This window comes from Dama dama, chromosome 10, assembly GCF_033118175.1.
Source record: "Dama dama isolate Ldn47 chromosome 10, ASM3311817v1, whole genome shotgun sequence".
NCBI lineage: Eukaryota > Metazoa > Chordata > Mammalia > Artiodactyla > Cervidae > Dama > Dama dama.
The window spans coordinates 4,193,927-4,209,725 of record NC_083690.1 but is presented as its reverse complement, the minus strand read 5'-3'; the positions used below and the strand labels follow the sequence as shown (position 1 = coordinate 4,209,725).

General features: G+C 57.7%; 1 protein-coding gene across 1 annotated transcript; it reads right to left on the bottom strand.

Moving 5' to 3' along the window:
- Positions 1 to 733: 733 nt before the first annotated feature.
- On the bottom strand, positions 734 to 12,985 carry MMP25 (matrix metallopeptidase 25). Its single transcript, XM_061152668.1, has 11 exons — positions 12,794 to 12,985; positions 11,654 to 11,845; positions 11,110 to 11,242; positions 9,538 to 9,673; positions 9,138 to 9,430; positions 4,342 to 4,518; positions 4,173 to 4,257; positions 3,925 to 4,007; positions 3,394 to 3,546; positions 3,033 to 3,290; positions 734 to 2,870 (listed from the first exon to the last, which is right to left on the bottom strand). The coding sequence occupies exons 2-11, from the start codon at positions 11,741 to 11,743 to the stop codon at positions 2,602 to 2,604; spliced, it is 1,677 nt and encodes a 558-aa protein (XP_061008651.1). The 5' UTR covers positions 11,744 to 11,845; positions 12,794 to 12,985; the 3' UTR covers positions 734 to 2,601.
- Positions 12,986 to 15,799: the final 2,814 nt, after the last annotated feature.

Genomic DNA, 15,799 nt, shown 5'->3' with positions numbered 1-15,799 from the left:
TCACAGAGTCAGACACGGCTGAGCGGTTTTCACTTGCTTCAGCTGCGCACCTCATTTCCAGGTCTTACCTCCAGTGATCTGGCTCCCTGAGAGGTGACACCGGGCACCTCCACATCTGTCTCAGGAAGGCCATCTCCTGAAAGGCCTTTCGTGTCTCACTGTGGGCTGAACCCTTTTCTTTGTAGAGTTTTGGTGAGATATAATTCACATATCGTACAATTCACCCAGGAAAGTGCCTAATTTAATGCATAGTACTACTCAACCATCACCACCGAAAATTTCAGAACACGTTTATCATCTCAAGAAACCATCCTGCACCCCTAAGCCAGCATCCTCCAGGGCCCGCCAGCAGGCAATCCCTAAGTCTGTTTTTAACTTTCTGAGCTACCACTAGACGATTTCCCGAGGCTTTCCCGGTAGCTCAGCAGTAGAGTCCACCTGCAATGGGAGAGATCCAGGTTCAATCCGTGAGTCAGGGAAGATCCCCAGGAGGAGGACATGGCAACCCACTCCAATATTCTTGCCTGGAAAACCCCATGGACAGGGGAGCCTGGAGGGCTCTGGTCTATGGGGCCACGGAGACAGCATTGAGCGTGCACGCACATACACAAGGTATAAGTTTTCTGGCTCTATGCCCTTACCACATGTATCATTTGCAATTTTTTGTCCCCATTCTGTGGGTTGTCTTTTTACTTTTCTGGTGTTGCCCTTTGAAATACTAAAGTCTTAAGCATTTCTATTTTAATAATTTGTATCATTTATTTTCCAATCTTTAAATAACACAATTCAATGCAATGTGACATTTTTGTGAAGCAGACTTCATGAACTCTGAGAGGCTGGAGAAGTGTCCATTGTTGCAGTGAAAGGAGCCTCAAATGTCACATGGGACAACCCTCTCTGGGCCCCTCCAACCAACTTTTGGTTGCTCCCCCAATTCATTCTCAACCACTCTATCCCCCATCAATGCTGGATTCCAGCCTCTTCTGTAAAACAGTGATCCGGGTCTGTCACATTCCTGCCACCAAACTTCACCTTGGGGCTCCATCACTGCTCTGAGGAAATGAAGGCTTTTCTCTCCTGTTATTTTTATTGTCCTGCTTCAGGGCTGACAAACTTTGCGAATACAAGTTGCCTCCTCCTCATACTTAGAAAGGGTCCTGACAGAGGCCCAGAGGGCTTCTGGTGCCTTTGAATTCCCAGGTCCCTGGCTGGTTGAAGACACCTGGCTGTCATCCTCCTTCTGGTCTGGTCATGACCACGCTGGGCTCCATGCCCCTGGATCAGCTGTGGGCAGCACTGTGGGCCTGCTGAAGCCGGGTGACAACCCAAGAAATGTGACTGAGTGACTCCAGCCATGGGGGTGAACCTCTTTCACCCAGGCCATGCACTGGGCTCTGTAAACAGGAAGAGGTTGGCCCCTGGGTGGAGAACATGATGGGGGACACACAAGTCAGAAGACAGAGACCAGAGATGGCAGCTTCTGGCCCTGGTCCCTTGCAGATCGGGCCACCCCCCAGCCCACCCCCATATCAACCACCCAGTTTGTTCAAAGACAGATTCCTAGCCCCAGACCCAGAGTGAGGATTCACAGTGAGGACATGGAATCTGCATTTTTAAAGTTCCCTAGGTCATTCTCTCTTTTTCTTGGACCACATGGAACAGCTTGAAGGATTTTAGTTCTGGGACCAGAAATTTAACTCAGGCCATGACAGTGAGAGCCCTAGATTCTAACCACTGGACCACTAGGGAACTCCCTTCCTGGGTCATCCTGTGTGGAATATTCCAGAAGCAGAGTTGCAGAGGCACTCATTTAGATCCTGAATTCAGTGGGGAGGAGCGTCATTGAGGTGGCCCAGGTTCCACCCACTTGTCACCCAGGAGCATTGAGGAGGCAGTGACCCCAGACTGAGAGGGGACCAGTCCACTGTCTTCCCACCAGCATCAAGCTGATGGGAGCCAAGGGGTTCTGGAGGGGGCGGCAGAGGCTCAGGTGTTTTAGGAGCAGGAGGGTGTCCTACTGAATGTGGGCAGTTCTGGTACCAGCGTGGTGACCAGAACCAAGGATGGGCCACAGGGTCCATCCCAGGAGCCTCACCCACGTGTGAACCACTGATGTCACCCCAGACTTGGGACACATGCTCAGGGGTGGTACCAGAGCTGGGTTTGGGACCCCATCAATGTGCTTTGATTGGGACATTGTGGAGGGAGGACAGGATGAGAAACATTAGAGCAGAGGCTGGAGAGCTGGCTCAGCAAGGGGCTGTCCTGTAAAGAACCAAGCACTTGGGACAGCTGCTGTTGGCAGGCCGGGCCAGGGCTGCAGGAATTCAGCCGCCTAAGCTCCGGGAAAGGCCAGGTGTTCCGGGAAAAGGACAGTCCTGCGGGGTCATGGCCAGGGCAGGGGAGGAAGGCCCAGTTGGCTGCACACAGGGGCGTTCAGTGCCAGGGCCCGCCCTGTGTTTCCAGCCTCCTGGACTTAGCTCCACTGGCATCCCCAGCTGCATCCTGGCTGAGCCCTGCCCCTGGGACAGACTTCCCACAGCCACAACCCGCAGGGGCCCCGTGGGCGATCCGGTCCCTTCCAGGCAGCCGCAGGTCCCCTCAGGGGGAGGCCAGACCCCCCACCAGCAGGGACAGAAGAGGCAGGAGGAGCACCGAAGGCCGCCCTGCAGCCTGACTGATCTCGCACTGACAGTCGCAGTCTCCGGGTTTAAGGGTCGCTCTGGGGGGTCTGAGGACCGGAGGGCGCACACTGGGGGCGGGGCAGTCCAGGAACTTGGGACCCATGGGTTGGGGGGAGTCTGGCTCGGCTTTGATGCTGCCCTTGGGGAAGCGCCAGTAGTGGACGCCCTTGAAGAAGTAGGTGTCACCTGCGGGGAGGGAGATGTTTGAGGGGCTGGTCCACGCCTGCCCACCCTCCAAACCCCTCTCTCCGCACCGCTTCTCCCCCCACCCCGGGCTCTGCAGGCCCCACCACCCCACGACCCCTGGCCCCCCATCGCTCGGCGCCCCGGGTGCGCGAGCTCTCCCACCCGTGTTGCTGACGGTGACATCGTCGGGGGCCGGCGGCGCGCCCTCCCAGAGGCTCAGGTCGCGCGGGTAGCCGGGGTCCGGGCGCGCCGCCGCCTCGTCGTATCGCCAGTACTGCCGCCCCCGGATCAGGTAGGTCTTCCCGTTGAGCGGCCAGGAGAACACGGCGTCCACCTCCTCTCCTTGGGGCAGCCCCAGCTCGGTGAGCGGCCGCGCGGCGCCCTCTAGCAGCCGGTCCTGGAACGACCAGAACTGCGGGCCTGCGGGCGGGACCGGCCGGGGGGACGGGGGGCGGGTGAGCGGCGCTGCGCATGCCCGGCGCTAGCCGCCGCCCCCCATCCCCCAAACCCGGACCCCACTGACCGCTAAAGAGGAGGATCCGGCCGTCCGGGTGCCGGGCGTAGGCGGCCTGAATGACCTTCACCTGGGCCGGCAGCCCCTCCCAGAAGCGGTGGAGCCGGGCGGGCCGGGGCGACACCAGCTGTCCCGAGGGCTGGAGGCGCCAGAACCAGGGGCCTAGGTTGGGGGGCGAGTGGAGGGAGGAAGAATGGGTGGGCGTATGGGCCTGAGATGAGATGGCAGGTCACCCTTTCTGTACACCCCTCCACTACCCCGCACCCCACTCGCCCGCCGGGGTGTGGCTTGGACACAGTCGGGGGTTTCCCCTCCCACTGCTGGGGACGGGGCGGGGCGGGGCGGGAGCGGGGGTCGGGGGCGCGCAGGTCCATCAAAAATCAAGGCTGCAGTGGCTCTCGGGTGACCGGCTGGGCCAGAGTTGCCCATTTTTGGCACTGAAAGTCCGGCATTCCTGCGACCCTCGGGGCCCCGGCGGCGGGTCACTCTAAGTGGGTGTGAAGCCAGCTGTATGGGGTCGGGGAGATGGAAGTCACTTACCTTTGAAAAAGAAAGTTTCGCCTCGGATGTTGGCGATGGCGTCAAAATTGCCATCACATCGATCAGGGAGGGGTTGGGGGGGGCTGGGAAGGAAAAGAGAGGTGAGTGGAGAGGAGGGGCGGGGTTCCGCTCCTTTTATTTAATCTTGACCACATCCTACAAGGCAGGGACTCTCACCTGCCCATCTCGAAAGGAGGACCCTGAGGTTAGGGAGCGCATCCAAGGCCTCCTACCTGGAGAGGACTCACCTGTCCGGGGGCAGGGCAGGGGGCGGGGGAGGAGGAGCCAGGGGCTTCCGTGTGGGCTTGTCATATGGGGTTTGGGGTGCTCTTCCTGTGGAAAGAGGGTTACAGGGCTGGGTCTCCTGACGCTACTGCAGAGGCCACCAGGGGGCGAGCACCCCGCCGCCCCCGGTACCGTAGAGCTGCTGCAGGCCGTCGCGGTCGTCCTGGGACAGGCGGTACTCGGCGGGGTTGCCCACTGGGCCCTGGTAAAAGGGCCTCATGATGGAGTCGGGCGCTGAGGAGTGGCCCAGGCCCAGGGCGTGGCCGAACTCATGAACAGCCACCGCAAACAGGTCCGTCCCCTCGCCATCTGGGGAGGAAGGGAGAATGCGCTGGAGCCGGGCCCCACCCCCACCCCTAGCGCTCCCAGGAAGCCCCGGAGAAAGGGGCCTTCTGGTGCACACAAGCAGCCAGGAGACCCTCCGAGGTGGCCGTGGCCTCCTCTGTCCAGACCCCCACCCTGAGTCATCTTTTCCCTCCTCTATGGGTGCACTTATTTGGTGGATAGTCTCCTGTAGCCTGGTTTGGTAGTGCTGCACACGGCGGGGGACGGGCTGCAAAGACCTCAGAGCCGACTAGGAAAGAGCAGGGGGACAGGGCAGGGACAGCGGGAGGAGCAACTGCATAAGGATGGAGCCGCTGCCCCAGGAAGGCAGCGTGCAGAGACGCTGTGGGGAGACCTCTCCGCTGGTCCCGACGCTCCCAGTGCAGGGGGTCTAGATCAGGGAACTAGATCCCACGGGCTGCAACTGAGAGTCTGCACGCAGCGAGATCCCGAGGGCCGCAGGAAGACCTGGCGGCGCAGCCAAATGCATAAATGAATATTCTTTAAAAAAAAAAAAAAAAAAAGGAAACATTCTAGGGGAAGCAGGATCCTCCGAGTGTGTGCTTCTCTTGAGGGAGCCCCAGCTCTGGGGACGCTCCCTTCTCACAGCTCCAGAGGCCCCGCCCCTCTGCACCCACAGGGAAGGAAGGTCAGACTCCATGGCCTCTCTCCCCCTCCCTCTATCCCAACCGGGCTAGTGCCCAGGACCCCCAGTCCTCTATTTCCGCTCCATCTCTCCCTCCCACAGCCTCCACCCCCCACCCCCACCTCCCTGGGGCCCTCGCCTCCCCTCCCCACCCCTGCAGCCTGCATCTCTGGGAACTCGCAACTAGGAACTCGAAGCTCTAGCAGGCACTCTCCAACCACAGCCCGCTGGCCCTGGCGCCCAACCTCTCTGACCACAGAAGGTTTTTCCCTGGGGACCCAGCCCAGGCGCCGGGACCAAGCTGTCTCCATGCTCCCAGCTGCTGGCCGAACCCCAGCTCTTCATTGATTCCTGAGCCAGTGAGAGGCTAAGAAGGGACAGAGACAGCGAGACACAACCAGCGCACCTCCCCCCCCACCACCCCCAGGTTGATCTACCGTCAGGGAAATCTCTAACTAGAGTGAGCAGTGGTGAAACTGCAATTATTAGAAGTAACCTGGTGAATTGAAAAGCAAATTTCTCTCCACCCCTCAAGGCCACTAAGTGAGAATCTAAGGACAAGATGAGTGAGTCATAAGCAGAGCAGCAAAGGCTTGTCCTCAGTTACTTCTACCTCCTATCCTCATTTTACAGGTGAGGAAACTGAGGCACAGAGAGGTCAAGTTCAATGAGGAAGCCGGAATCCTGGCTGGGCTGTCCCACTTCTCAGCAGTGGTTTCAGATGTCTTAGTCAAACTCATAAGTACTGATGAATTCCCATGTTGATTGTGGCTTTTCTCAATATGAGAGAGCTTTTTCTAAGAAATTGGATGGAGGACATTTGGTGTCTTTATCATGTAGATCTTTTTCATATTTTACCACCCCCCCTCCCCAAGTGTCCTTGCCTCTCCTCTGCCCACACCCCTTCCTTGCACCCTTGTCACGCTATTCAGCTAGGGAAATTGCACAACCGTGCAGATCCAGCCGCAGAGACTCCCGGTGCTCATCTCTGGGGGTCCTCTGCACCTCCCCTCACCCTCACCCACAGCCTCAGCAGGCAGCTCCTTTGCTCCCCCCATTCAGCCTCAAAGCCCCTCCAGGTGCCACCCAGTCCCAGCCGGCAACTCTTAGATGACAAATTTCCTGTTTCATCAAAACAGGCCGCTTGTGTCATCGGTAAGCTTCTGTGCATGGGGCACAGAGCTTCATCCCCACCCCCACCCCCCCAGCTCATCTCCTGCCTCTTGCCCTGCCCTGGGAGAGATCCTTGCCTCACTCACCTCCTCCAGGACAAGGATAAAGCCCCACCCATCCATTCATCTCTGCCTTCATGCAGGCATGCGTCCATCTGTCCCTCCATCCATCCGTGTGTCCGTTCATCGGTTCATTGATCCATCTGTTAATCTGCGATCCATGCACTCATCCCCCACCTCTTTCTATTGGCTCATCCACTGTCCCTGAGTCTTCAAGACTCCCTCTTCCTAGGACACCCCCTGGACCTGTCTGCCCACCATCCACAGCCCGCTGCCCCCCCCAGCAAGCTCTCTGGTCAGCAGTCTGAACTCAGCCTTCTGTTGCTCAGCTCCTCTCACGCCTCTGTGGTCTGGATTCTCCCTCCACCCACCAAGCCATGGGCACTAAGGTCACTTTGTCCCCACATGGCAAGATCCAACCATAAGTAACTTACTGGATGACTTGAAGCCCTGCTCACTGCTGCCCACTTCCTCCTTCGCTTGTCTTCGCTAATCACCTTTCAACCTAGTTTTTCTCCATCTGCTTTCATCCCTCCCCTACCCACTGCCTGCAGCCCTCCCCTTAATTGTGAGACTTCCCCACCTCTGAACTTGGTCTTCTCATTCTACCTTCTCCTGGAACCTGACCCCCCAGGTATCACCAACTCTCAAATGTGCTGGGAGACCCAGCTCATAGTGGCCGACCGTGAACAGTGTGCTGAGTGCTGTAGGTGAATTTCTCGTTTCATCTGCAAGCCCATGGGACCAGTACATACTATTATCCCCATTCCTCAGGTGAGGAGACGGAGCACACAGAGGCCAAGTAGCTGGCACACACAGCAGCAGGCGGAGGAGCCCTGAATTGAGCTCAGCTTCAACCCCAAGTTCTTAAACGCTGTTACACAGCCTCCCCGCGGTGGATCTGTGTGTGCTATCCCCACCTCACCTAAGTCCCTCTGCAGAGCCTGAGGACCCATCCCCAGCAAATGGCTCTCCCTCCCGGCCCAGCCACCCCCAGCAGTTCCAGGGATGGAGAGTGGAAGTGTTAGGCCCCCTGCCTCCAGGCAGAACCAACCCTGGAGCGCCATTTACTCTCCAGAGAGTTCCCTGCGGGGTCAGGCTCTTCTCCAGCTGAGACCACATCCTAGCTTAGCTTCTGCCCCCTCCCTCCCCCCACGTCTCTCCTGCTTCCCTTTCCCCTGAGAATGTGCCCCCCAAAACTGCTTGCACAAGAATTTTCCTCTTGCGCTCCAGTTCTGGGAAACCTGACTTAAGTTGGAGAAATCCAAATTCTAGCACAAGATACTAGACCATCAATGCGCCACCTGCACCGACTCGGCACTGCAGACACAGGCCCCGACCTGAACTCACCTGCCCTCCCCAGCCTGCTCCTCCTCCCCACCCTCTTCTCACCTGCATCGATGGGACACCATCCTCGAGGGGCTTTGAGCCAGAAACCTGGCTGGTATCCGGCCATCCTCACCCCCTTTGCTGCCGAATCTAATCAGATCCCAGTCTCTGTCCATCCTGATGGACTCCCCTCTGAGCTGCCCACTGCCCTCCGCCCCCACCCCCATCGCCCCCACCGTCTCTTACCTGGACCCCCAGCTACCTCCCTGCCTCCCTGTCCCCATCTTGCCCCCCATGGCAGCCAGTGGTGTCTCTAAAATGCAAAACCTTCCATGGATCCCACTGCCTTTAGAATCCGATTGTCCAGACCCCTCCATGTGCCCTCCCAGGCCCCTCTCATCACATGAGACTGGCCCTCCATCCTCTGCGGTCTGCTCCCAACAGCACATGTGTGCCTTCCAGCCCCGAATATCCCAGGCTGTTCCTCACCCCTGTACCCCCACCTCTGACTCCCCTGGCCTCAGCGAGCTCACTGGCTTGTGCCTTATGTGTCCCCTCCCACCCCCACCCTGGTACTCCAGGAGAGTGGGACCCTGGGCACTAGTTGGCATGCATTGTCTACATATGTGAAACAAGCAAAGTCACCGCTTCCAGGAAGTCCCCATCCCTTCAGCCAGCCTTCGTGTGAGCACCCCCAGGCTTAAGAACTTCCTCTGTTGTGATTCTGCGTAATTGTGACACCCTGTGTAGCAATTGCCAGTTACTCTTCTGACTCAGCTACTGGCAGACCTGTGTTCTTGCCCCTTTGAGTCCTCAGCCCCAACTTGGACTTCCCCTCTGTGATGGGTGATTTTCTGTGTCAACTTGGCCAGACTAGGGTATCCCAATGCCTGATCAAGTACCAGTCAAGATGTTGTCGTGGAGGTTATTTTATCGGCATGAATAACATCTATAAGCCATGGTAAGTAGAGCAGATTATCCTCCATAGTATGGGCGGGGCCCATCTAATCAGTTGAAGGCATTAAAAACCAAAACTGAGGTTTCCTGAAGAAGAAAAAATTCTGCCCAAAGACTGCAACAAGGAAAGCCTGCCTGGGTTTCCAGCTGGCTTGCTCTGCAAATACTGGACTCAAAACTGCACCATCAAGTCTCCTGAATTTCCAACTTGCAGACCTGCCCTACAGATTTTGGAGCTCACCAGCCTCTGCAATTCTGTGAGCCAGTTCCTTAAAGTAAATCACTTTCTCCACACACACGTGCACACACCCATCCTACTGGTTCTGTTTTTCTGGAGAAGCCCAACTGATACAGCCTCCATCAGTAAATGTAATGTAAACTTCACTCTTAAGGACAGGCAGATCTGGACAGGGGACCTCTCAGAAGAGGGGAGATGGTACCTTTTGACCCAAAAGTCCAGGTCTCCTCATCATCGAAGTGCGTGTCCCCAGAGATAGGGTGCTCCCCCGGGAAGAAGGCGTGGGCCAGGGTGCCCCCCTGCCCATCGAAGGGGTAACTGTCCTGGTGATAGGCCCGGGCAAAGTCGATGAGGATGTCAGGCTCCGTGGGCCCCTGCGAACCCACCTCCTGGAACCTGAGGTCTGACTCGGTGCCCCAAGTGGTCAGGGCGTGGTGCATGAGGGTCCGCACCGTCTCCTGGCTCAGTGCGGAGCCCTGGGGGAAGGAGTTGACCCTGCAAAGAGGAGGGCCGAGTGAGGAGCTCTGCGGAGAGAGGGCAGACACATGAAGCTGGGGCCCAGAGGGCAGCCCCAGGGTGGTCGAGAGGGTGCCAGGACTGACCTCCACGTCAGTGTCCGCTTCTTCCACACGCTGCCGCTCAGAGCGTACCGGCGCCGCCGCCTCACCAGCCCCGCCGCCCCCAACACATCAGGCAGGGAGCAGCGGGGTTTATGCATCATGGCCATCGTCTCCAGGTCTGCGGGAGAGGTTGAAGCAGACGTGGGATCAGCAGCAGGCGCGAGCTAACGTTCTCCATGGGCAAACTGAGTCTCCGAGAGCTCCAAACACTTGCTCACAAAGGCCCCACGGCTTGGACTGGGAGCCAGGCTGTCTGACTCTGAACGCCAGCTCGTACCAAACTATGGCACTGCCCTCTGGGTACTATCACCCTCCGCACCTGGCCCTGGATGGACTCAAGAGTCTCAGGCCAGGATCTGGGCAGCCAGCTTCCCTGAGTCCTGGCAGCTGGATTCTAGAGAAAGAACCCTGGGGGTGCCAGGAGAACGCCTCTCTTAAAGGTTGGAAGCCCCTGGGAGGCTACTCACACCTCACAGGCTAGCTCCCGAGTCCCCATCACATCCAGGTCAAGTTCAAAGTCCCCGGGCCAGCCTGGTCTCTAGTCTCAGGTGGCAAGCCCCTCCCAGGTCAGGTCACCCAGAATCCCCCTGCCCAGCTCAGCTCCATTCCCAGCAGTCCCCTCGGCTCCAAGTGAAGGTCCAACCTCACCTCGTGGTTTGAGGTGACAAGGAGCAACCGAGCACATCCTGGGGCCAGAAGGTTCCTACCTCCCTCGTATCTGGACTGGACCCCTCTGCTTCCCTCTTCCTCTCATTTAACCCAACGGACGAGCCTCTCAGCTCTGCCTCCGAAATACACATTCTGGATTCACCGCTTCTCATAGCATCCTTGCCTGCATAGTGGTCTCTGTGCTCCCCACTCTCCATTCCCCACCAGTAAGCAGAGGAAACTCAAAACTGTAAATCAGGTCTCCTTGCCTCCCTCCTTCAAACCCTCTCAGCGATTCTTATCACTTTTGAAGTCAAACCAAAATACCTTTCCTGGCCCCTAATCAGGCTCTTGTTTAGCTCTGCAGTCCACCTTTCATCACAGGCATGCAAGCCTGTGTCTGCCACAGGGCCTTTGCACCAGCCTTCGAGATCACCTCCTCCATCTCCCCAGGGTTGATTCCCCCTCTTTGTGTCCTAGGAATTCTTCATGTCACATGAGCTCCTCCCGGCTCACGTGACCTTATTTAGAGGGGACTGCCCTGCCCGGACCAGCCCCTGAGGATCATAGCATTTTATTCTCTTCGGAACACTCATCACTGTTCTTGCTCTGTGCCTCTCTCCCTCTAGAACATTAGCTCCCTGGGAGCGGGGACCTCCTCTACCTTGTTCACCACTATTCCAGTGGAGCCTGGAATGACCTCACATGTCAGTTCATGGGAAGAGATTCCTGATAAATATTTACTGAAACAGGAATGTCTTAGCACCTCCCGGGTTGGGACCTGAAGTCAGCATGTTCACAGCCCCTGGTGATTCAGCTACATGCAGATGTTTAGACCCTGCAGTTGGTGGGGTGGGCTGGGTGCCGGGCCAAGACAGGGCTGGGGAGGGGGTGGGGGCCACATACCCAGGACACCTGTCTCCGGCAGGCCAGCAAACCTCTGCATGACCTTGATCGCATCCCGCAGCTTTGCAGGGCTCTGCAGCTGGGCCTGAGCAGGGTGAGGGGGTGGCAGGTAGCCATAGCGGGTCAGCCAGTCCTAGACCAGAGGTGGAAACAGGGGAAGGAGAAAGGTTTGTGGAGGGACTCTCCCATCCAACCACCATCCTGGAAGCCTCACCTCCCACCAGGTATGGCCAGCCCCAGGTCCCCAGCCCAGGAGAACCGTCTGCTCCCCACCTCAAGGTCCAGGCCCTCCAGCCCCGGGTTTGCTAGTGTTCATTTGTTACCAAGGGTCCCCACCTTCCCACCCCAACCCTTTTTCAGATTTCCAAATTCCGGCCCTCAACCTCCTGACGAATCCAAGGATTCGGGTTCCCAGTCTTCATCCTCGGTCGTTCTTTGGACATTTGGAAAGCGTCCGCCGCCCTCTCTGAACCCAGAAGTCGAGGCCCCTGTTCTCCTCTCCCAGCTCTGTTGCAAATCGGAGCCGGCGGACCCCTGCACTCACCACGCCCAGGCTCACGTCCTGCGCCGAGGGCTCCTGGGCGCGCGCGGGCGGCTGCAGCAGCGGGAGCAGCAAGGCCAGGAGCCGGAGCATGGTGCTCTCCTCCCCGGCGGCCGGCGGGTCTCCCGGGGACCTGCCCGGCGCCGCCCCGGAGATCTGGGGAGGAGGTCGGGGGCCCGGAAGGGCTCAGGGGACCTGGCAACGGGTACAAGGAGCGGGCAAGGGGGTGAAAGGGTGGCGCGCGGGGATCCGGGACCTTGGGAGGTACGATGCGGGGGGCACGGGGGCGTCCAGCCGAGGGCCAGGAGGGTTGAGAGGGCGCGGGAAGTGGGGGAGGCGCGGGCTCCGGGTCTGCGGCGCGGCCTCCCGGGGGTGCGCACCGGTCCGGTCCGCGCCGACGGCCTGTCGTCGGGACAGGAGCGGCTAGCCTGGCGGGGCGGGGCGGGGCGGGGCAGGCGAAGACTGCGAGGCGGGGAGCCGGGGCCCAACCTTCCCTTGTCGATGATGGCTAAAGACCCTGCCGGATCCAGGGCCTCCCGGAGCGCTTCAGAGAGCCCGGCCGCAAGTTTCTCTTCCCAGATCCCTGCTCCAATGGGACTCCTCGGAGGGCCGCTCGCTTCTGCTTTCTCAGATCCGCGCCGCCGGGCCCGGGGGAGGGGCGGCTCCGGGCCCTCCCCTCCCCCCACCGCTCTTCCCGGAGACCCCAGGGCGCGCGGCCCGCGCTTCGGCTGGGGGATTTCCGGGCGGCCGGCGGCTAGGCTGCTTCCCGCTCCGCAGGATCGCAGCACGCCCCCCGCCCATCCCTGCCAGCCCCGCACCGCCCCCCCCCACCCCCACCCCGCGCCGCCCCGGTGTGCGCGCCTGGGGCTGCCGGTGGTCCCCGAATTAATTCCCCTAACCACGTGGGCTGCGAGGGTCTCTGCCTCCCACGCCGAGCTTCTAGCATCTCTAGATCCCAGACCCGGGGGCTACCTTGGGGCAGGTACTAGGCTTTTAAAATCCAGTAACAGCCTCGCAAGTCTTCCCAGGTGGCTCAGTGGTAACGAATACGCCTGCCAATGGCAGGAGACTCAGGTTTGATCCCTGGGTCGGGAGGAACCTCCGGAAAAGGAAATGGCAATAGTGGAGTGACACTATTCTTGCCTGGGAAATGCCTTGGACAGAGGAGCCTGGCGGGCTACAGTCCACAGGGTCGCAAAGACTCGGACACCACTTAGCGACTAGACAACATCCTCGCAGGAGCTGGAGCGCTTGTGGCAGGTCGGTCCGAGCGCAGCGCGGAGGAGAGGGCGAATGGGAAGGGATCCAGGAGGCAGTGCCGCCGCTCACGCCCGCGGGGAGCCGGGTGCTGGGAGGCCGAGCAGCTGGAAAAAGATGAGGAGGAAGGGGGAGTGGACTTCCTGTCGGGGGACGGGCTGCAGAGCTGGGCCGCGATGGGACCCCCGTGTGCGTTTTAAACAAAATAAATAGTGAGCAGGATTAGCAAGCTAGAGATGCAAACTAAAACATCAAGATCCTGTGCTGCGCCGCTGGGGCTGCCAGAACAAACCAACGCAGACCAGGTGGCCCAAACAACAGCAGTTTATTTCCTCACTTCTGGAGGCAAGGTTGTTTTTCTCAAGGCTTCTCACCTTGCAGGTGGCTGTGTCCTCACTCGGACCTTCCTCTGCCCAGGCAGCCCTGGTGTCTGTGTCCATATCCCCTCTTCTCATAGACACCAGTCACACTGGACGAGGGCCCACCCTAACAGCCTCATTTTACCTTATCGCCTCTTTAAAGTCCTGTCTCCAAATGCAGACACATTTTGAGGGGCTGGGGGTTAGGACTTCAACCTATGAATTTAGGAACACAGCTCAGTCCATATCGGATCCCCGTGTGCAATGAAAACGTCCCCTCCTCCTCCTCCTGGGTCTCGCTTTTGCTCTCGCTCACGGCCACACTCACAACATTTCTGACACCAAATGTGTGGGGTTTCTTTCCACATCAGGCAATTCTGTGTGACACCAGCCAGGGTGTCTTTCAATTCTGACGATAACTAGAGTTATCTAAGATCCCACAGGTTAAGAGTTCAGGCCCACAAGACTGCTCCCTGCTTCAGATGCAGGCAGGAGGTCTGCAGGTCACCCCAGGTCAGCCAAGTTGGCTACAAGTCAGAGGTTCCCATGCCTTCCCCCTCCTCAGATTCAGTTATTTGTTTGACCAGCTCACAGAACTCAGGGAAACACTGGGATTTTCCTGGTGGTCCAATCGCTAAGACTGTGCTCCCAGTGCAAGGGGCCCAGGGTTCGATCCCTGGTCAGGGAACTAGATCCTGAATGCCACAACTAAAGATCCCACGGGCTGCAACCAGTGCAGCCAAATAAACCCCCCCGCCCCTCAAAGAACAATATGTAACTTGAAAGACACTGTCGTGTCACAGAATTCCACACAGTCAGCAATCACCCCCATCCATAGCCAGGGTGCGGTTGCAGGCTTCCATCTGATCTTGTCAGGTTCCAAAAGCAAGAGTAGTCTTGGCACAAATGGCTTCACCCTTCCGGGCATCTGGCTGTAATCGAGCTAAGAGACAATATCATCTCTTGATCTGAGCCTCTTTCAAGGCGTTAATGTAATACTGGCTTTCCCTCGTGACATAATTCATTTATCTTTACTTTACCCTTAGCTCCTGTTCTGCCTTCTCTACACTGATCCTGTTCCACTTTCTCTGCATTGATTCCCCAAAGGCTTCCACCTTTGGAAGGGACATTAGGTTGGGCTACTGTCCTGGTCCAAAATGCAGGCAGCAATGCTAGTCCAGTGGTGTCTCCCTCCTCGGCCCACAGAGGGTTTGGTCACACAGGTGCAGAACTGGTGAGCTTTTTTTTTTTTTTTGAAAAGCAAAGTGTTCATTTACGCCTTGGTCTGTACACAAGAGTTCCCGGGGGAGCCTGCCTCTGAGAGCCTGCTCCTTTTTGTCTCAGAAGCAGGTGGGAGGTGAAGGGCTCAGGATACAGCCTTGGAGCTGGTGAGCTATCTTTAAACAGCACCACTGTAGCTGCATTCACTGTCGACCCTAACTTTGTCGGGGGGTGAAGGCGTACGTTGCCCCAGCAGGCACTTAGGAATTCTGACATAAGTTTTGAAGTAATGTTTCTGTCTCTTATTTGGGAATCATCGCTGTCTTGGGCACTTGTATTTGCAGCCCTGACCACAGGAGCAGGTGTGTGCTACGTCACTTCAGTCGTGTCTGACTCTTTGCAACCCTATGGACTATGTAGCCCACCAGGCTCCTCTGTCCATGGGCTTCTCCAGGCAAGAATACTGGAGTGGGTTGCCATGCCCTCCTCCAGCGGATCTTCCTGACCCAGGGATCAAACCTACATCTCTTATGTCTCTTGAATTGGCAGGTGGGTTCTTTACCACTAGCGCCACTTGGGAAGCCAGATGGGAAGAAAAAAAGTGGTGTGGTGGGAAACAAAAAAAAAATGAGTTGGTATATGGGTATCCTCCTGCCTTGGCAAAAACTGCATAGTCTGATCTGCGTTTCTCCCTGCTTTGTCTTCCCCAGACCCATCAGAAAAACAGAGACATCCCCTAGTGGGGACACCCCTTTGTCCACACTCATGCCTGTGTTACATGTAGAGGTGTGTGCCCAGCTCTTTACTGGTCCACTTTAAACTGGTGTTTCAACTGCTCACTCCAATTCCCTACCAAACGGATACTTTGGCCATCATGGGCTACAAGTGGGGTCCTTGGTCTGAAGAAATGATGACCGGCCATGCAAACTGGCACAATATCTTCTGTTCCAAATATTTTATGTCATTCTGAGCATTTGGGTAAGCAAAGCCCACTCCAGAGTTGGGATCTGTTCCAGGCAGGACCATGTGCACCCCCAGGACACCAGCATTAGTCTCACCTGCCAGTTACGATCCAGGCCTGCCCCCCAGAGAACATGCCACCTCAGGAGGGGGTACAAGAGGGCCATGTGTAGATTCAGCCCCATCTCAATATTGCTGCAAGGACCCCATGTCCACTTATTTCATGGGTCCAGGTGGTGGCCACCTTAAGTGAACACACCGAAATCTCTGCTTATTAAGCTGGAAGAGGGTTCCAACAATGGGCACTGAAGTGTCATGTCCTACTTACAAGTGCCCTCAAATTTCCAAAGTG